This window comes from Panthera uncia, chromosome A2 (genome assembly GCF_023721935.1).
Source record: "Panthera uncia isolate 11264 chromosome A2, Puncia_PCG_1.0, whole genome shotgun sequence".
Lineage (NCBI taxonomy): Eukaryota > Metazoa > Chordata > Mammalia > Carnivora > Felidae > Panthera > Panthera uncia.
In genome coordinates this window covers 8,727,179-8,746,722 of record NC_064816.1, presented here as the reverse complement: position 1 = coordinate 8,746,722, position 19,544 = coordinate 8,727,179, and the positions used below count along the sequence as shown (strand labels likewise).

The 19,544-nt window shown below is 57.3% G+C and overlaps 1 protein-coding gene across 1 annotated transcript in view; it reads left to right on the top strand.

The window, feature by feature from the left end:
* The window catches only part of CACNA1A (calcium voltage-gated channel subunit alpha1 A), a 56,390-nt gene that overhangs the window by 12,593 nt on the left and 24,253 nt on the right, over positions 1-19,544 (top strand). The window contains 8 exon segments of the mRNA XM_049639410.1: positions 1,723-1,860; positions 3,128-3,329; positions 4,350-4,514; positions 7,478-7,588; positions 11,236-11,319; positions 18,501-18,617; positions 18,970-19,035; positions 19,207-19,322. Coding sequence (XP_049495367.1) covers positions 1,723-1,860; positions 3,128-3,329; positions 4,350-4,514; positions 7,478-7,588; positions 11,236-11,319; positions 18,501-18,617; positions 18,970-19,035; positions 19,207-19,322 — 999 coding nt within the window.

Sequence of the window (19,544 nt, the reverse complement as noted above, 5' to 3'; positions counted from 1 at the left end):
TGTTCCACGCAGGACGTGACTCCCTCCGCTGGGTCTAAGGCATCCCTGTAATCAAACTTTTTTTTTTTTTTTTTTGGCGGGGGGTCACGTGACTGTTTGCAGCAAATGGGACGAAAAGCAAGTATAAAGAGCTTCAGGTCCAGGGGGGGGTCAGGTTTTGTCGCCAAACGAATTAGATCAGAGGTGGACGGACTTTGTCCGCCAAGGGCCAGATGGCGCGTCACTTCTGCCTTTATGGAGTCCATGGTCTCAGCTGCAGCTCCCGTCGTGACACGGGGCGGCCAAGGGCGCCTGGGTGGCTCAGTCGATTAAGCGTCCAACTTCAGCTGGGGTCATGATCTCGCGGTTCGTAGGTTCAAGTCCCGCGTCAGGCTCTGTGCTGACAGCTCGGAGCCTGGAGCCTTGTTTCAGATTCTGTGTCTCCCTCTCTCTCTGCCCCTCCCCCACTCACACTCTGTCTCTGTTCCCCCCCCCCGCCCCCCCTTTCTCTCTAAAAAATAAATACACATTAAAAAAATGACACAGAGCAGCCAGACAACACATAAACAAAGGTTCCAATAAAATGTTATTTCTATATTTTTTGTTTATTTATTTTTTAGTAATCTCTACACCCAATGTGGGGTTTGAACTCACTCACAGCCCTGAGATCAAGAGTCGCATGCTCTTCTGTCTAGGCCAGCCAGGCCCCCCTAAAATTTTATTTCTAGAAACGAAAACTTGAATGTCGGTGTAAGGTTCATCTGTCACGAATGCATTCTTTCGATTTGCTTTCAACCACTTGGAAACGTAGAAAACCGTTCCTAGTTTGTGGGCCGCACAGAAACAGGTGCAGATTCGGTCTGCAAGCCATAACGTTCACCCTCTGAGTGAAGAGGAAGATATTTGGTTTTCAGAACTTTCTAGACTTTAGAGTTGTGGACCAGAACTTGCGGGCCTGGAGTCCCGCCCTGCCCGTCTTTGGGTCATCTTCATGATGGAAATTCTTTTTTAATTTTTTTTATGTTTATTTATTTTTGAGAGACAGAGAGAGAGGGTGGAGGAGGAGTAAAGAGAGGGAGACAGAGGAGCTGGGTGAAGCAGGCTCTGCATTGAGAGCAGAGAGCCCGACGTGGGGCTCAAACTCATGAACCGCGAGATCATGACCTGAGCTAAAGTCAGACGCTTGACTGACTGAACCACCCGGGCGCCCCCTCGTGATGGAAATCGCTAAGCCCTTACCGACGTGCCCAGTACATGCTGTCGCCCTGTAATGTGTTACGGGCAGCCTGTCGTTATCTCGGAGGCTGTTTCCTGACGTTGGAAGGACTCCATTCGGCCACGGGTCTGGGGCTAAGCCTTGTATCGCTGCCCTAAAAAGGAGCAGCCCCCGTCCCCCCTCGGCCTGATGGACCCAGAAAAGTTCCTGTCTCTCTCCCTGCTCTCAGCACCCCCCCCCCAACCGGGGGCCCCCCCCCCCCCCACCCCGCAGGACTGGAAGTTTTCATGTTGGAAGACAGTGCTGGGTCCTGAGTCAGCTCTCCCGCTGGGAGCAGGGGCCATGGCCTCATCGGAGGACCTCCAAGGGGGTGCACACGTCCATCAGAGAGCCGCACGGGGGGCTTCCACTCCCTGGGCTGAGGGATGCCATGTGGGCTGGTGGTCCTCCTCGTCCTCTTACCTCTGGTCACCAAAGATGAGGGTCCCCTTCCTCCGTTGACTAACGGCCCCTATTTTCTGCATCAGCGGCAAGTACCTCCTGTACGAGAAGAACGAGGTGAAGGCCCGGGACAGACAGTGGAAGAAGTACGAGTTCCATTATGACAACGTGCTCTGGGCTCTGTTGACTCTCTTCACCGTGTCCACGGGAGAAGGCTGGCCACAGTAAGAGGCCCACCAGACAGCGCCACGGGGGAGTCGGGGGCCCCCGGGGAGCAGGATGGGGAAGGGTCTGAGAGCCCAGCGCTGAGAAAGGCCTGGACGAGGAGGGGTTTGCTCCCGGCTTCCCGAGGTGGAGACCCCGCTGGGTGCACGGGGGGCCCTGTCACCAGAACAGCAGCCTGCACGCGTGGCTGGGCTCGTTTGGGGCCGAAATGCAGGCCTCCCTCCGTGCAGTTCGCCGAACCCTCAGAGTCAGGGCCCTGCACCCTCCCAGATGGGGTGCTGTTTCTAATTTGCAGAAAGGCTCCATGGACGCAGGCAGCCACGTCCTCTTAACCCTTTCTGTGCTGGTGAGCACAGATCTCCAAGGACAAGGCCTGGACGTGGCATTTTCCAAGTCCCTTTGACCACGGGACCGTTCCTCACCCAGACAGGGCCAGTCAGGGTTGTGGTGAGGCTGAATTGTGCAAGCCCAGGGCCGGACCCATGCACACGGGGCCAGTGCTAGCCCATACGGCACCTTTGGGCAAATTTTTTAGGAAGCGCTTCTTCAACAGACTTCACTTCCATCGGTCAGAATGTGGTCGGCATGTACCGAATGATTTTGTTCAAATAAGGTACTTCGTGGCCACCCGCCAAAAAGTTGTCCTCATAAATGCACAAATCTATCATGTCTCCAGTACGAACGGCACCCCTGAGGCACAGAGCCCTTGAGCAGTGCACAACCTGTGCAGCTGTTCAGAGCAGCTCTGCAGACACACACTCCCATGTTCATCCCTGCTACACCTTCCCAGCACCACCACCTGTGCTTAAATGCCCCCCCCCCCCAGCACACACGCACTTAGGTGTGTGCCTCCATGACTCCCATACACCCTCCCATCCATCCCCACCAGCCTGGTTTCCCATCCCAACTTGGCCAGGCCTTAGTGGGTGAACTTCGACAGGTCACTTTAAACTGCCAAACCTCAGTTTCCTCATTGGCAAAACGGGGCCAGTAATAACCTCCCTGAGAGGGTTGCCAAGGCCATAGATAAAATCATTTCTAGCCCCTGATAGCCCCCGGGACGTGGTGGGAGAGGTAACTGAGAGCGTTGTCCACACTCCCCCCAGACGAAGGAGGAGGGAGCTCTTCTGGCTTCGTAAAATCACCACAGGAGTCGGGGTCAGAAAATAACGACTATTTCCATCTTGTTGCTGTTTTCTTTTAATGTTTCCCTCCGTTCCCGTTGCTTGTCCCGCTTTCCCCCTCCCCCTGCTCCGCGCCTCCCAGGGTCCTCAAGCACTCCGTGGACGCCACCTTTGAGAACCAGGGCCCCAGCCCCGGTTACCGCATGGAGATGTCCATCTTCTACGTCGTCTACTTCGTGGTGTTCCCCTTCTTCTTCGTCAATATCTTCGTGGCCTTGATCATCATCACCTTCCAGGAGCAGGGGGACAAGATGATGGAGGAATACAGCCTGGAGAAAAATGAGGTGCCGCTTCCCAGTTGCCTCCTTCACTTAAAAATTGACAGCTCCCGCCCCCCCATCGCAGGCACACACACAGGCACACGCGTGCGTCCAGAAAACAGCTTCTGGGGGCATCTGGGGAGGGCGCAGCAGCATCCTCCCAGCAGCATTCAGTCTGTAGGACGGCCCTTCATGGGGTTCCCAGAGGAAAACACACCGAAAGAAGGTGTATGTATCAGTCAGTTCAGACGAGGTTATGCCACAGTAACAAGCATGTCCGGAATCTCAGTGCCAGATGCCCACACAGGGATCGATTGATTTCTTGCCCAGCACCGCACGTCCAGGAGGCTCTGGTCCACATTACCTTTATTCTGGTTGCTCTCCGAGACACTTCAGATCAAGAAGAGATAATGGCAAACCACTGTGCACTTTCGGCAGCGGGGGGGAGATCTGTGCCCGGAAGCGACCCTTCCATCCACCCATCCACATCTCACTGGCCAGAGGAAGTCACACATCTGTGTCTGATGTCCGTGGGGTGGCGAAGTGTAATCTCCCCGAGGGCAGGGTGGTGAATATTTGTGAGTGAAGCTCCAGTCCTCCCGAGAGAGCGCAGATGTGGCCCTTGGCTCTTCTAGAACCGTCCAAGCTCAGCCAGGTGGAGGACCTGGGAATGCATCCTTCCTCTGCTCTGTTGGCCCCTCACACTGAATGGCCATTATCCCTCCGTCCTTCGAAGGGAAGGAGGAAACGAAGCAAAGAGCTCAGTAGGAAAGAACGGTTAGGTTCGGGTTTGGCCCGCTTGGCAGCTGTGCTGCCTCAGGCAAGTGACTCAGCCTCTCTGAGCCTGCAAAGTAGGGTTGCTGACGGCGTCCCACGTGGGCAGATGACGACTTCTTAGGGAACCGCGGGTGTCGGCAGGAGGAAGCGGGCGTGAAGACCCAACGGGCGTGAGGAATCCTGGCTGGGGGCAGGCTCGGCTGACGTGCCCGAGGGCCGGGGGGGTGGGGGGTGCCCCGTGTCCAGCCGCCGGCCTCTCTCCCGCAGAGGGCCTGCATCGACTTCGCCATCAGTGCCAAACCGCTGACCCGACACATGCCCCAGAACAAGCAAAGCTTCCAGTATCGCATGTGGCAGTTCGTGGTGTCCCCGCCTTTCGAGTACACCATCATGGCCATGATCGCCCTCAACACCATCGTGCTCATGATGAAGGTGAGCCCCCAGCACCGCCCACACCGCCCACGGCCACCCGTCCCCCCCCCCCCCCCCAGCAGAGCGGAGCCGCCTGCCGCGAGTCTCCCAGACCGAGCCCCTTCCGACGTCACCTGCGGGGACCTTCCTCCAGGAAGCCCTCCCTGGCCTCCCGCAGCGGCACGAGGCACCCATCTAGCGGTTCTCCCGCGGGCCGTAATGTCGGTGTTGGGTTGCCCGGCCGTCTGCCCCACCGGCCTGTGAGCTCCACAGGGGCCAGGCAAGTCCCGCTCAGCCCTGAATTCCTGGGGTTCGGCACATCCCTGGGCGTGAGGGAACAGGAGGCCCTCAAGAAACGTGCGATGGGTGAAGTGAGAAAGGAGGGGCAGGTAAGGACCTTGCAACCCTTGGGGCCGCGGAGTCCCTTCCGGGTGAAAAGCCAGGACCTTGCACCCTGTGGTCTAAAGACCCAAGGGCGGGATTTAAGCCCAGCTCCGCTGTTTGACTTAGCATTTAACTTGGCGCCAGGGGCCAGCAACTATCAGGCGTCAGTTTCCCCGTCAATGAAACGATAATAACGGCACCTTCCTCCCGACCTCGAGCGGGGGTGAGGATTGAATGAGGAAGTCCAGGCAAAGACACGGGCACATGTCTCGGCACTTTGAAAACACTCGGTCCCTAGGCTGCCAACTTTTGAATTGGCAAAAAAGCAGTGCCTGCGTTTGCTTGAAACGCTTCTCCGCAGGCAAGCTCTTTTCTCTTTCCATCGTTATAATCCTTAAACGGTTCCAAACAGACAGAAAGGAATAGTACAGCACAGCGCTTCTCGAACTGCTGTGCATTCACGGATCATCTAGGGATCTTGGTAAAATGTGGATTCTCGGCCAGCAGATCCGGGGTGGAGCCAGGATTCTGAAATTCTAATCAGCATCCCCCAGGATGCAGCAATCCCCGGGATTGCTGCGGGTCCCTGAATACCCGGTCTCCGTCACCCAGAGGTGCCCATTTGGAACACGCTCTGTGCTGGCTTCATCTGTTCTCTCTCTCTCTCTCTCTCTCTCTTTTTCTTGTGATTGTCGTTGTTGTGAGGTGAAATTCACATAACATAAAATTAACCAGTTCAAGCGCACCTGGGGGGCTCAGTCGGTCAAGCATCTGACTCTTGACCTCAACTCAGGGTTGGGAGTTAAAGCCCCAAGGCGGGCTTCCGTGTCCAGCATGGAGCCTTCTTAAAAAAAAAAAAAAAAAATTTAACCATTTCAAAGTGTGCAATTCAAGGGCAGTTTCGTACAGTCACCACCCTGCGCAACCATCACCTCTCCCTGCTTCCAGAACATTTTCATCACCCCAAAAGGAGGACCCGTCCCAGCAACTGCCAGTCTGCGTTCTGTCTCTGTGGATCCATCTATTCTGGACATTTCATCTATTTTTTTAATGATTATTTATTTTGAGAGAGAGAGAGAGAGAGAGAGAGGGCGCTTGCACACGTGAACAGAGGAGGGGCAGAGAGAGGGAGACAGAGGATCCGAAGCAGGCTCTGCCCTGTGAGCACAGAGCGACCAGGGGCTCGAACCCACATACCCCGAGATCATGACCTGAGCCAAAGTCCAACGCTCAACCGACTGAGCCACCCAGGCGCCCCAATTATTTTAAAGATACCACAATATTTTGACCTTAAATTCTTCGGTATGTATTTCTAAGAAATAAGAAAAAAAACAAATAAGAAATTTTCCTATATATTCTTTTTTTTTTCCTATATATTCTTATGCTTGACAAGATTTCTCTAAGATACGTATTGAATTGTCCCCAAAGTATCTTTTACAGTATGCGTTGTTCTCTGAGCCAAGATCCAAAGGGCTACACATGGCCTCTGGTTGTTGTCTTTTATTTTTTATTAATTTTTTAATGTTTATTTTTAAGAGAGAGGGAGAAAGACAGAGTACAAATGCGGGGGTGCACAGAGAGAGAGGGGGACACAGGATCCAAAGCAGGCTCCAGGCTCTGAGCTGTCAGCACAGAGCCCGACGCGGGGCTTGAACCCACAAATCACGAGGTACTGACCTGAGTCAGAGTCACATGCTTAACCCACTGAACCACCCAGGCGCCCCTGTTTGTTGTCTGTCAAATCACTGTCTTCCCCATACCGTTTTTTTTTTTTTTCTTGCCCCATGCTGTTGACTTTTTGAGGAAACCAGCTAAGTTGAATGAAAACTGTCCCACCTGTGGGTGCGTTAGTCTCCTCGTGGGGTATTGTGACTTCTCCCACCTGCCGTGTCTCCTGTAACCTGGTCCTCAGGGCTGAAGGTTATAAATTTGAATATAATTAAATAGTCTGGGCAAGAAGACTTCATAAGGAAGTCTTAGAGTAGCAGTTATCTCTGGGGCAGGTTACTGACTGGGAAAGGGTGCAAGGAAACTTTTGGGGGTGCTGGAAGTGTTCTGGGGGGCAGTCTCATGGGAGCGCACAGCTAAGGATTAAAAAGGGGGGGCGCTGCGCCTGGGTGGCTCAGTGGGTTAAGCCTCGTACTCTTGGTTTCGGCACAGGTCGTGATCACACGGTTCGTGGGTTCAAGCCCCACATCGGGCTCTGCCCTAACAGTGCTTGGGATTCTCTCTCTCCCTCACTCTGTCTCTGCCCTTCCCCTGTTCTTGTGCTGCTGCTCTCTCTCTCTCAAAATAAATACATAAAAGATCTGAAAAAAAAAAAAAAAAGAAAATCCCGCATTCCATCCGGAGCCGCATCAAGCAGGCAGTCCTGGGATCTGGGATGCTAAGGTGGGACTCAAGAAAGTGCTTGTTTGGATGTGAAAAGATTAGCCCAGCCCAGGAACAGCTGGCTGGGGGGCCTGGGTCGCCTCCAATAGCATGTCGGGAAGCCCAGTGCCCAGGTCTCGCCTGCCCCAGGACGGGACAGTCACAGAGCCGCCTCCCCAGCTCCCCCCCCTGCCCGCTGACCCCAACGTCCTTCCTCCTCTCTACTCCAGTTCTACGGGGCCTCGGTTGCTTATGAAAACGCTTTGAGGGTATTCAACATCGTCTTCACCTCCCTCTTCTCTCTGGAATGTCTGCTGAAAGTCATGGCTTTCGGGATTCTGGTAAGTACGGCCTTGGGGCTAGAGCCGTGCATCGGGGATGGTGGGTGATGATCTCCCCAACCCCAGCGGCAGCTTGAGCATCCCTCCAGTGCCCACAGACCCTTGTTAGCCATTCCTGCGCCTGCCAGATAACAGCAAGGAGACCCAGCCCTCGCCAGGCGCATGCACCTGCCGTCATTCCTCAGAGCGATCCAAACGGGGGGGGGGGGGGGGGGGGGGGGGGCGGCGATTGCCATCCAGTTTAAGGAAACTGAGATCCGGACCGGGCCGAGTCCGTGGTGTCCCAGCCGTTCTAACCACAATCCACAGTCAGGCGTACCTTTTGCGAGGGAGGCAGCACCCAGACGCGCAAATAGACAACCGACGTGAAGTTTTCCAGAATCCAAATCCCGTCTCTACCTGCGGCACGGGCTCTTCCACTGATGGCGGAGCTTTTCTTTTCTAAATGCAGTTGGTCGCCCGCTAGCCTGTCTTCATCTCCGACTAATGCGAGTGGTCTTAACCTGAAGCCCACTGATCCGTGGGTGCAGGGGAAGGGGTGGGGGAGCTGTGAAATTAGACATGAGCAAATCACGTCTCTAGTTTTCACAAGCCGCTAACTGGACGTTAACATTTCCTTCCATCTTGAAGGCAGACCAACCCCTGCAGTGTGACCAGTACTCTCTGTGTCACCGATAAAAATCAGATCTTTCCGTAGCGCATGACAGAGGCGGCAGGTTCCTCCAAATTTTTGTTCGTGTTCAGCCTTGCTTCGAACGCCGGTGACCGTCAAACCTACCGCCGGAAATTATTTCATGTTAATGAAGAAATGCGTTAATCATTAGATCACCGTTTAAAAATAGTTTTTGATAATTGTATTTCGGTGTAACAGGTGCCCTTGCAATCCTGGGTATTTTATTTTATGCATTTACAAAGCTTCCTCTGAGAAGGTCTTCCCAGGAGGCCAGGGAGGTTCACAGCACCCCCCCCCCCAAAAAAAAAGCCAAGAAGGCCTGAACTGAACTGATGGGTTGTGTGATGGGACCTTCTAGAAGGTCCCCCGTGAGTGGCCAAGCTCAGACTTAGAACAGGATGCTTCCCTCTTGCCCACCCACTTTGTCCACCTCTCTGAGGAGAGTGGCCCACAGCCTGTGGCCTCGCCAGGCTGTCAGCGAGGTGGAGGCAGGATTCCCAAGGTGGCAAAGGGTGTTAGTTTGGACACCAGAGAGGCCTCGATTCAACTCACATCCGGGCTGTGTCACCTCGCCTCTCCATCGCGAGGGCTCGTCCTCTGCCTCTTCCTCAGAAGAGCCCTTGCGAACCCCAGTGTGCCTGAAGGCTGAGGGTGAGGGCTGGCATGGAGTGAGCGCCCCATAAATGCCAGGAAGGGTCACCATGAGGCCTTAAAATTGAATGATCCCCCAGAGCCAGCCCCGGAAGTTCAGGCTCACTTGGTCAGGTGGGAGCCCCTGAATCCGTATCTTTAATAAGTGCCCCAAGGGGAGTCCAAGATACATCTAGTGTTGAACACCAGGCAGAAAGGGGAGGCACCCCGCAGCCAGGGCAAGGGCACCGACTCTGCATTTCGGTCCTGGGGATGCCACCAGGATGGGTCACAGAACACGTATGGGGGGGGCGGCAATCAGGCTCTGGCGTGCCCGTATCAGGGTGCAAACCCCTTTCTAGCTACGTGGCCTCAAGCAAGGCACATGGCCTTTTTCTCCTGTTTCCACATCTACAAAACAGGAGTACCGTGCACCCGGCCTCCCAGGGCGGAGGGGAGCGTGGTGTAGGTTCAGACGCGGGACCTGCCCAGCCCAGTTGTGCTGTGCGGTTTTTGTAACCCCCGTCGATCTTCTGGTAAATGAAGCGGCTTAGGGCTCCATCCTCCCCGCCCCCGACCATCCCCCAGGGGCCTGCGTGGAGCCGCCCCCTCTGGTTTGGGTGAAGTTCACCATGTGCAGTTTAGGCAATGGGGTGGGAGGGAGGGACCCTTGTCGTCCAGGGGCTAAGACCTATGGCCAGACGCCTAGAAAGTCGCCTTCATTTGGACTCCCCCCAGAAGCACAGCCTGAGATCAGGACTGAGTGTGAGGAATTTATCTGGAAACCCAGGGAACTCAGTGTGGGGGAGAGGAGTGAGGCAGGAGCCAGAAGGCAGCCAGTACAAGCATGTTATGGAGCCAGTTCCACAGTTCCCTTGAGGACCAGCAGGAGGCAGCAGAGAGCACATACTGCAGCGGCTTTCCACCTGAGGGGAGAGCCGGGGCATTTATCCTCCAAGGCCCATCAGTCATAATCAAGGGCTGCTCCCAGGGGGAGCCGTTTAATTTGCAACCAGAGAAAGACCCTGGGCAGAGCAACCGAAGGCGTGTAGGGGAAATATGAGGGGATATGGGCAGGGCCCCAGCAGCATCTGCCAAAATACCAAAAGTGCCAGTGGAACATGAATTCCTTTTAGATGATTACGAAACAGCATCCATTCATTGAGCACCTGCTGTATAACCAAACTCCGCCCCCCGGCTTCACATTCTTTATCTGATTGCTGTTATACCCCTGTCTTCCAGAAGAGGGCTCCAAGGCCCAACCAGTCCCAACTCCGAGACCCTTTCATTGCTACGCGCTGAAAATAGTTTGAGCCGGGAAAGCACAGCTCCAAAGCCTGAGTCCTTCTCTGTGAGGCAGAGGGGCTGCCTCAGGGCCAGACGCTCAGGGGAGGAACAGACCAATCAGAAGGGGACCTGCGAGCCCCAAGCTGGTCCCCGCTTTGTGAGGGTGCTGAGAAAGCCTGCGTTAGGTGTGGGTCCCACTGAGCCTGGAGGGGAGGGCTGTCTGTTTGAACCAGACCCTTGGATTCAGGCAGAGGTGCTGCTCGGCGTGGGCTCAAACGGTGTGGAATGTTTTCACAAATACTCCTCTGCGCAAAACCTGTTGGCTGTAACTAGACACAGGCGGCCCCATCCAACCGCAAGGGGACCAGAAAGTGCAGCCTGGCACGTGCCCCGAAGGCGTTTCATGCCCCTGTTACCTCTCCCCTTCTTCAGATTAGGAAGTGGAAGAAATGAGAGGTTAAGTCACTGGCCCACAGCCATACAGCAGGATGGTAACAAAGCTGGGATTCGAACCCACAGTCCACTGTCTTAGCGAGCATGCTGTAGCAGGTGTGGTCTTGAACACAAACCCTAGACTCGAGCTGAGTTCAGTCCTGACACTTCACCTCTGTGCTGCTCACCTCAGAAGGTGAGCGGCATCCCACTCTGAGCTCCCGTCGCCTCGGGTAAAGCGGGTGACAATCCTTTGCTCTGAGGGTCCATGTGAGGATCCCAGTGACATCGTTTATAAACCATCTCGGGTCTCAGGGAGCCCTCAGATATGTCAAAAAGACAGGCAAGCCCAAAAGACAGCCCTCGTTCTCCAGCAGAGCGACACCGGGTCTTGGAGGCCCCCCCCCCTGGGGCCAGGAGAGCCATGGGGGTCCCAGGGAGGGGGACTCAGAGCAGGTGATATTAAGCAGCCCATAAAGCAGCACTTTGCTATTTGAATGACCACGCGTGTTTTGGGCACTTGGGCTGATCAGCAGCCGTGCCCCTAATGCACCCCGGGGCCGACCGTGGCAGCCGGGCGTGGAGCCCTGTGTTGGCATCTCTGTCTTGTGGGTCCCCATTCTAGAATTATTTTCGTGATGCCTGGAACATCTTCGACTTTGTGACTGTTCTGGGCAGCATCACCGACATCCTCGTGACTGAGTTTGGGGTAAGTTTCCCACCAGCTTCTCTCTGGATAGCTCCCGGCTGGGCGGAGAATGGGTGGCTGGGGGTGGGGGGGGAACCTTCCAAAAGCAGCGGTCCCAAAAGCCACAGCTGACTCGGGCCAGCACTTGACTGTGACCAAAGAGGGAGAAGCGGGGACCCCAGGGACAAGGGCAGCCCCTCGGGAGGGTGGCTCGGGGAGACGGGGGAGCCCAAAGCCACAGCTGTGGGGCCAGCACTGCAGTGTGAACTTTCCTGCATCTCGGCTGTTGACCATTGAATCAATAATATGGATGAGTGCATTGAGATAATTAAAGGATCCTAAGGCTGAGCCCTACCCCCAAACCCCACACAGTGTTGGGGACCCAGAAAGAACCAGCTTCGAGTCCGTTCTGTTTGAACTAACCATCTTCTGGTTCGTGGAAGGAGGTTGAGGAGGGAGCTGTGGCCCTGCAGCCAACAGGGGATCCCACTCCTAGGTCCCCAGGATGTCCACCCTCTTCTGTCCCCAGGCTTGGGAGGCTTGCAGCTTGGGGAGGGGGGCGGTCCCTAGACCTCCGTGGTGGCCCCATAGGCCACATCATCCTTCCCCCCATCTGAGAGACTCAGGGCCCCAGAGCTCCTATCTCAGATACCCTCTTTGGCCATTTTCGAGTAAGCCCAGGCCTGGGAGCCCTCAGGAAACTGGTGGGGAGGGTAGGAAATCCTCATAAGGGGAGCAAAAAGGGCAAAGACTGTTGAAGCCAGGGGTGGGAAGGGATATCAACCTCATCAAAATAGCAGTAAAAATAATGGCCAACTTAGTTGCGTGGCAGGCACAGTGCCAAGCGATTCACGTGGATCAGCTCGTGGTACAGGTCAGGGGGTCAGTAGATAAAAGGATTCCTTTGGGAGGGTTTAACTGAAGGGATTGGAAAGCAGAGACTACTCACAGAGAGGAGGGGAAGAGGGCCGACCAGGATGGGAAAGCACGGGGCACCCAGCCACCGTGAGGAGCTGTCACCTGCCCAGGTGCTGAAGCGGGGAGGAAATCTGAGCTGGGGTGGGGAGGGGCCGCCCAGCAGGAGCCGTGGACCTGCGGGGACAGAGCCTGTGCCCGAGAGGAAGGCCAGAGCAGGCTCAGGGCATCAGGGGAGAGATACCCAAGCCCATCTCTCCCCCCGCCCTCCATCTCCTGCCAGTGCTTCCCGTTGGCCAAGCCTAGCCAGAAGGGAGCCAGAAGGCCAGGGAGCAGGGGGTGGGGGAGGTGCTCAGAACAAGCAGAGAAAAGTGGAGAATACACCTGGTTGGGCTGTGGCCCCATTTCACAGATGAGGAAGCTAGTGCCCAGTGCTCGGGGAAGCGAGGGACCTGCCCAAGGTCGTGCACGCACCCAGACCTGGTAACTCCTGAGGCTCACCGGTGGCCCTGGGGTGGCCCATTAGAGCCCCCAGCAGAAAGGGATCGATGGGCCCATTCTCCCATCCTGGGAGGCCGACGGGACGAAAGAGCTACACAGAAACGGAGGCCATTCTCTGATGTGTCCCCTGAGACCCCCCCCTCCCAAGTGGTGTCCTGGCCATACCTCTTTGCCCTGAGCTCCACTGAGCCAGAAATTCTCCCTTCCCTTCGTCCCATCCCTAACACCTTCCTCTAGGGAGGTCAGCGGGGGTGTCCCCGACCTGGGCCCCGTGCTCTGGCAGAGGACCAGAGCCCCGGCCTCATCTTCTGTCCTGAGTCTCTAAGAGATCCAGAGCTCCAACTGGCAGTCATCCAGCTGAGCACAAGACAGCTTTGAACCAGTACGAGAGGTTGGAAGGGTGGCCCCGCACCCCCCGCAGAGCATGTGGAGGGAGTTGGTTGAAACCTCCAGTGGCCGGGAGTAAGCGATCCATAGGGCTGGACCCCCGCGGCCCGGGCTCCGGACTGGCAGGACAGGGAAGGGCATCAGGGCTATTCAGTGAGTCGAACAGCCCTCCCCACGAGCTGTTTGACTTTGCCAGCCTACGTCACCTCTGCTCCTGTAGCGTGGGGATAACTGGTGTAATTAATTAACCTCCCTGGGTCCTTGCCAGCTTCACGTTCACACATGCATCCGGTAGGCACTCATTGAGCGCCTGCTGTGTGCCGGGCACTGTCGTAGGTGCTGGAGACCGTGAGCAAAGCCAGACCAGACAAGAACACCCGCCCCCACAGGGCTGGCATTCTAGGGAAGGAGCTGGCAACCTTTAACACGCGTGAGCGAGCCACGTGAAGGGTTTGGCACAGAACCTGCCAGGAAATAGATCGTTCACAAATGGCGGCTGTTATTCTTACTGCTACAGCTGTTGCTATTATTACCGGGAGCGTCCTTGGGTCTGCAGTGGGCTTTCCACTGTACTTGGGTTTGCCAGTCACCTCCCCCACCCCAGCCCCCCGGGGCCCTGGATCAGAATCATTTGGAGGGGAAGGCGGAGGCTGGGTGTGTGGACCCTTTGAGGATGTTATGCTCCTCCCAACCTGGGCTGAGGGGAGGCCTGCCCTGCGGGGCAAGGAGCCCACAGCCACCCCTTTCTGCCTCCCAGGTAAGCCCGCCAGGTTCAGGCCAGAACCCCGCCAGGCTGAGGCAGGGGGCGCCAGACGCTTGGGAGGGCAGATCCCCCGGGTTGTGCGGGAGGGGGAAGGGCTGGAGGCCCACTGGGCCTCAGCTGCCGCCCCCTAGTGGCCGGGTGACGGGGGTTTGCCCTGCGTGCGATGGTTAATGACTGTTTCTTGTCTTGTCTCTTTTCATGCCTGCTCTTTAAACTGTATATTGGCACAACGCCGTCTGAAAAACTCATCCAATCAAAATGCACTATGAAATTCATTTGTTCATCCATGACATGGTCTGTGTGTTCATACACCAATGACTATCTCCCAACCCACCACCCCCACTCCCCGCCCGGGAACCGAAACCCATTGGTGTTTTGGCACTGGTTACAAATCAACCTAAAAAACGCTGAACACGCCTCCCCAACTGCCCCCGCCCGCCCGCTCCCCCTCCATCTTCAACATCTGCATCTAGAATCCGGTTGGTCTTACTTCTTTCTGAAGTCTAAATGCCTTACATTAACTGTGAACGCATCTTCTCGTACCAGCACTGCACGTCCCGCCCTGGGCTTTCTGGACTTGGGTTGCCTGATGCATCCCGCCCTCCCCCAGCACCCCCACCCCCTCCTTTCTGTCCGTCCCCCCCCCCCCCCCCCCCCCCCCCCCTCCTGCAGTCTCTCTCTCTCTCTCTCTCTCTCTCTCTCTCTCTCTCTCTCTCGTTTTTACTGGGCTCTGAGTTGGGGTTTTCTGTGTGGGTTGGTTTGCGTCTTTTGCAAAGCAAAGGGTTTGCTCCAGCAGGACTCATCAGCTGGGTGGGCCTCCCGCCCCATCCCGTACACGCGTCCCTACACGCCGAGCCCCTGCAACACCCAGACATCGCTCCTGTCCCCCTCTGATCAGCTCCATGGGGCCTGGGCCCCGGGAAACTCCAGGCCCATGGGTGTGACTTTCTAGAGATGTGAATCTCCCAAGTCCAAGGAGGTCGGAGGGCCGGACAGCAGGCAGGCAAACACTCCCAGACAAGGGAAACACGGAAGGGCCAGGACTCGGGCCGACCAGACGAGACCCTCTCCCGGAGCCCCGGCCTTCCCGTGCTCACATAACCGCCCCCATACACACAGTCACAGCACACAGGTGCCCTCGCCCCTTTCCCACATGCGCCCTCTCTCTCCCTTCCTCTCTTGTTCTTGTGCTCCTCCTCTCTCTCCTCTGCCCACGACACACACACACACACACACACACACACGCACGCACACCTGTCCCTCCCGGTTACATCCATCCAGCCTGCCCCCCGCATGCCCTGTCACAGCACACTCCGTCACCACCTCTGTCACCTCACGGATTCGGCTCCTTGCTCACTTCTCATTCTGGTACCTTCCATCTGCCTCCGCCCCACACCCGCCACCTCAGAGCCCCGTTGAAGGACTCCCGGAACGGCATCTCTGCGCCAGGACCCCTCCCCACCCCCAACCAGTACCACATGCAGTCATCCGCCAAACAAACGTTGAAGGATTGCAAATTGGGTGCCCCAAGTGGAATGGCGGGCTGAAGCGGACCACATCACTGACACCGCCTCGCGGGTCGAAGTGGGAAAGCTGGGCATTGGCCGAATAGGCACTCAGAGCCACCTGAAGTTATAACTGGGTCCAGAGCTAAAGAATGAGCAGTGTTAACAAGGCAAAAGAGCGGGGGGAAGGGCATTTGAGGCCCAGAACAGCACGGGCAAAGGCCCTGTGTCAAGAGGAATCATGCAGGGGTCGGGGTCTGCAAGTTGAGGGGGTGTGGCTGGAGCAAAGAGAGGGAAGGAAGGCTGACCCAGGAAAAGTGAAGAGGGGGGAAGGGGATAAGCCCCTGGGGCCTAGCGGAAGCCGGGGAGCATTTAGAGCAGGGGTAGCATTGGAAGTGTGATTAGACAGGATGGTGAGGCTGGGAGGCAGCAGCCAGTGGCCAGGGTGGGGGGGGGGGGGGGGGGGGGCTGGGCCGCAAGGGGGAATCCCCAGCGAGAGGGGACTGGCCGTCTGAGCAGGGGCTTCTCCGGGACCCGGGGATGGGTTGGGTCTGGACTGGAGAGATCAGAGTCTGGCTTGGAGATAGAATCTAGGGAATGCCAGAAGAGGAGCAGGTTAGGAGAAGAGAAGAGGTGTAGAGCACAGCCGTGGCGGGTCTGAGGTGCCTTTAAGAGCACCCTGGAAGAAGTCAGGCCAGGCGAGTGGTTATGGGGTCTGGAGCTCAGAGGCAAAGTCGGCTGAGATGGGGGCTGCCGGGGGCAGGATTTCTCTGGAGCCCTCAGGTGGCTGGTTCCCATGTCTTTCTGAGCTCTCGCGCCCCTGAGCACCACAAGCCTTCCGGGGCCTGCATCCCACCCCAATCGCCCTTGAACCAGGAAGCACAGGGCAGCCTTGAAGGACAGCATAGCTGCTCCTTCGGGGCTTGTGGATGGAAAAGCGGGAGCTAGGAAGAGGGAAGTCGCCAGTTGTGCGAGCACTTGAAGGACTCGATGCAGAACCAAGAAGAGATGGCGGGCAGATGAGTTCCTTCCCCTACCCTGTCACCTGGACCTCTGTCATCTCCACCCCCTACCTCCCCCATGTGTCTCCTCCCTCAGCTCCAAGAAGGGCAGCATGTTCTCTGCACGCGTCTCCCTGCAACACCCCCTTGCTTCTCCCGCATGGTGACAGGCTCCCCCCTGCTCTACCCTGAGCCCCCGGAGGCTGCTCCAGGGCCCGCCTGCTTTTGCATGCTGGGCAGAGTCCCCATGTTATGACCCGCCCCGTGAAGGGATGGCTTGTACTCTGGGGATGGTCGGGAGGGGCTGGGGACACCTGGGCCATCGGCCCCGTCCCCAGGTAGAGCTGGGTGGCCAGGCAGGGCTGGGTGTCAGGTCAGCTGGCCACCGGGGGTGACTCTCAGCTGAGCTGGGTGTGGGAGCGTATTCGAGGCCCTTGGGACATTCTCATGGTGGTTGGGCCCAGTATGGTCAAGGTAGGATCTCCCAGCCCCCACCCCTGTCCTAGAGGCCTAAGGACCAACTGATGTGTCCCCAGAGGCATCCTAGACTTGGCCAGCAAATCCAGAGGCCTCTTGGAGCCCCAGAAATTTCTCGGACCCCCATCCCTGCCTCTCAGCTCCCAGGCCCGGAGCTAGGGCAAGATACAGTAACTGGGAAGGATCCTGGAGGATCCTGGAGGGCACGTGTGGCCTGTTTCAGGGGGCCAGCCACATCTGAGCCCCAGCTAACTTTTGCCAACCCGGAAGCAGGTCCAGGGTTGCCAGCAAGTCAGATTTGGGGCAGAAGTCAGACTTTTAAACACTGGCAACTATTTTTCATCGAAACAAAACAAGCTGCCGAGGCCCGACAAGACAGCTCCGTCAGCCAGATGTGGTCCATTTGTGACTTTGAGCTTCCTGCCCCCCACCCAGCGGCGACCCTGAGGCCCCAGCAGGCACGCCCCCCCCCCCCTGGGGCGGCCAGCCAGCGCCCCGTCTCCGCCTGGTCTCTTCGCTCCCCTCCCAGTTGGCTGCCCCCTTCCCTGGGAAGTTCTCCCGGCGGCGGCGGCTGGGCGGGAGGAGGGAGAGGCAGTGACTAGACAGGGGGCCCCTGAGCTGAGGCAGGGTCCACCCAGGGAGGTCCTGGGGGCAGGGACGGCCCCACCTCCAGCCCCGGCCCCTCGGTGGGCCTGGGCTGTTTGCCAGCTCACCCACCCACGGGCGCTGCGTACTTCCTGCTTCCCGCAGGCCTGGTCCCGAGCTACTCCACCCAGCCCCAGAAGCTGAGAAGCCATCCCTGAGAGGGGGGAAAAGGGCCCCAAATGCATCTTCTCGACTCAGCGGGCAGCGAGGACTCGCCCTGCAGCCGACCAGCCCCAGCTCCCTCCCGTCCTCCCCATTCCCGCTCGCCAAGGGGGTAAGAAAAGATGCTCTTTTGCTTCTCCGATTGGCTCAAGCCGCTGCTCCTCTTGGCCGTGGGGTGAGGTCAGGGCGGGCAGGAGCGGGTGGGCAGCTCTACAGGGCAGGGCAGGGCAGGTGCCCGTTGAGTCCCACGACAGATGCATTTCTGGCCCGGAGCGTAACATGCCCTGGGAACCCGCACATGTCCGCCAGGCCTGAGCGTGCTGGCTACCCCCACCCCGCCCTGGTGTTTGTGCATCGTACACGTGTGATGGATTCGGCAACTTGACCCGCTTGTGTCCTATCGTCTCAGTGCATTTGGTTGTTGGGAGAAACAAAAACCATCTCGATTTTTTTCCTGATTGGATGATTCGGATATATTTTCTTTTCCTTGTTCTTTTGTTATTTCTTCCCCACCCCCACCCCACCCGGTTCCTTTCTCTTCCTTCCTTTTTCTTTCCTTTCCCCCATTGCGGGTGGGGCTGGCCGGGAGGGTTTATGCTTTTGAGTTGCCTCTTCCTTCCTCCCCCCCCATCCCCCCCCCCCACCACCACCTCCCAAACTTTGTTCCCTTTTCGACGTTTTTTCCTCCGCACCATTGCATTAAGTAGTGCTTTCTCTCCCTCCTTATTTGGGGTCTGGCTTGCTTTTCCTGTTGGTTGGCTTCATGTAGGGGCCTCTGTGAGTGGTGACGGCTCTGAGCCCCTGGGGGTGGGTGGACGGTCACCCCGTTTCTCTCCATCTCCCCAGAATAACTTCATCAACTTGAGTTTCCTCCGCCTCTTCCGAGCTGCCCGGCTCATCAAACTCCTCCGACAGGGTTACACCATCCGAATTCTTCTCTGGACCTTTGTGCAGTCCTTCAAGGTGAGCCCCTGAAGCCGGCCTGGGGCTGAGAAGATCATACCCCCCATCCCTGCTCTGGCTGAGAGTACAAATCGGGTGGAAATGCGTGTGTGGTGCACTTTGTTGAGAGTCTGTTTCTCTAGACTGCCTGCTCCTGGGGCGGCTGGAGAGCTCCAAGGGGAATCCCCTTGATACCCTGCCACCATGGCCTCAAAGAGGCCCACCAAAGGGGACCAGCCCTGGCACCACTCTGGCACAGCCTGGGACCGCCCAACCCTGTGGGGTGGTTCTCTGGGACAAGGGAGGGAAATGGTGTGGCCGAGAGGCGACCCCCCCTGCCCGCACTCTCCTTCATTGCCTTCCTTCCCACCAGGCCTTGCCTTATGTCTGTCTGCTGATCGCCATGCTTTTCTTTATCTACGCCATCATCGGGATGCAGGTGAGTGCCCACCCCTAATGTTCCCAGAGCCCTCCCTGGGACGGCCACCGTCCTCAGGCCGGGCGGGTCAGGGGGACCCAGTTTGGAGAGACCGCCATGGGGATTGAGTGGGGTTTCCCTGGAGCCGTTGAGGGCATGGCTGCCCCCGGTCATCACGCTCCGATTCCCCAGGTGTTTGGCAACATCGGCATCGACGTGGAGGATGAGGACAGTGATGAGGATGAGTTCCAAATCACTGAGCACAATAACTTTCGGACCTTCTTCCAGGCCCTCATGCTTCTCTTCAGGTGAGAGAGGGGACGCGCTTTCAGCCTCCGCTTCTGGCGGGGGCGTGCCCTCTTCCTCCTCTTCCTGTAGGGGGCGTGTCCTCTCCCTCTTCTGGTGGGGGGCGTGTCCTCTTCCTGTAGGGGGCGTGTCCACTCCCTCTTCTTCTGGTGGGGGCGTGTCCTCTCCCTCTTCTGGTGGGGGCGTGTCCTCTTCCGTAGGGGGCGTGTCCTCTCCCTCTTCTG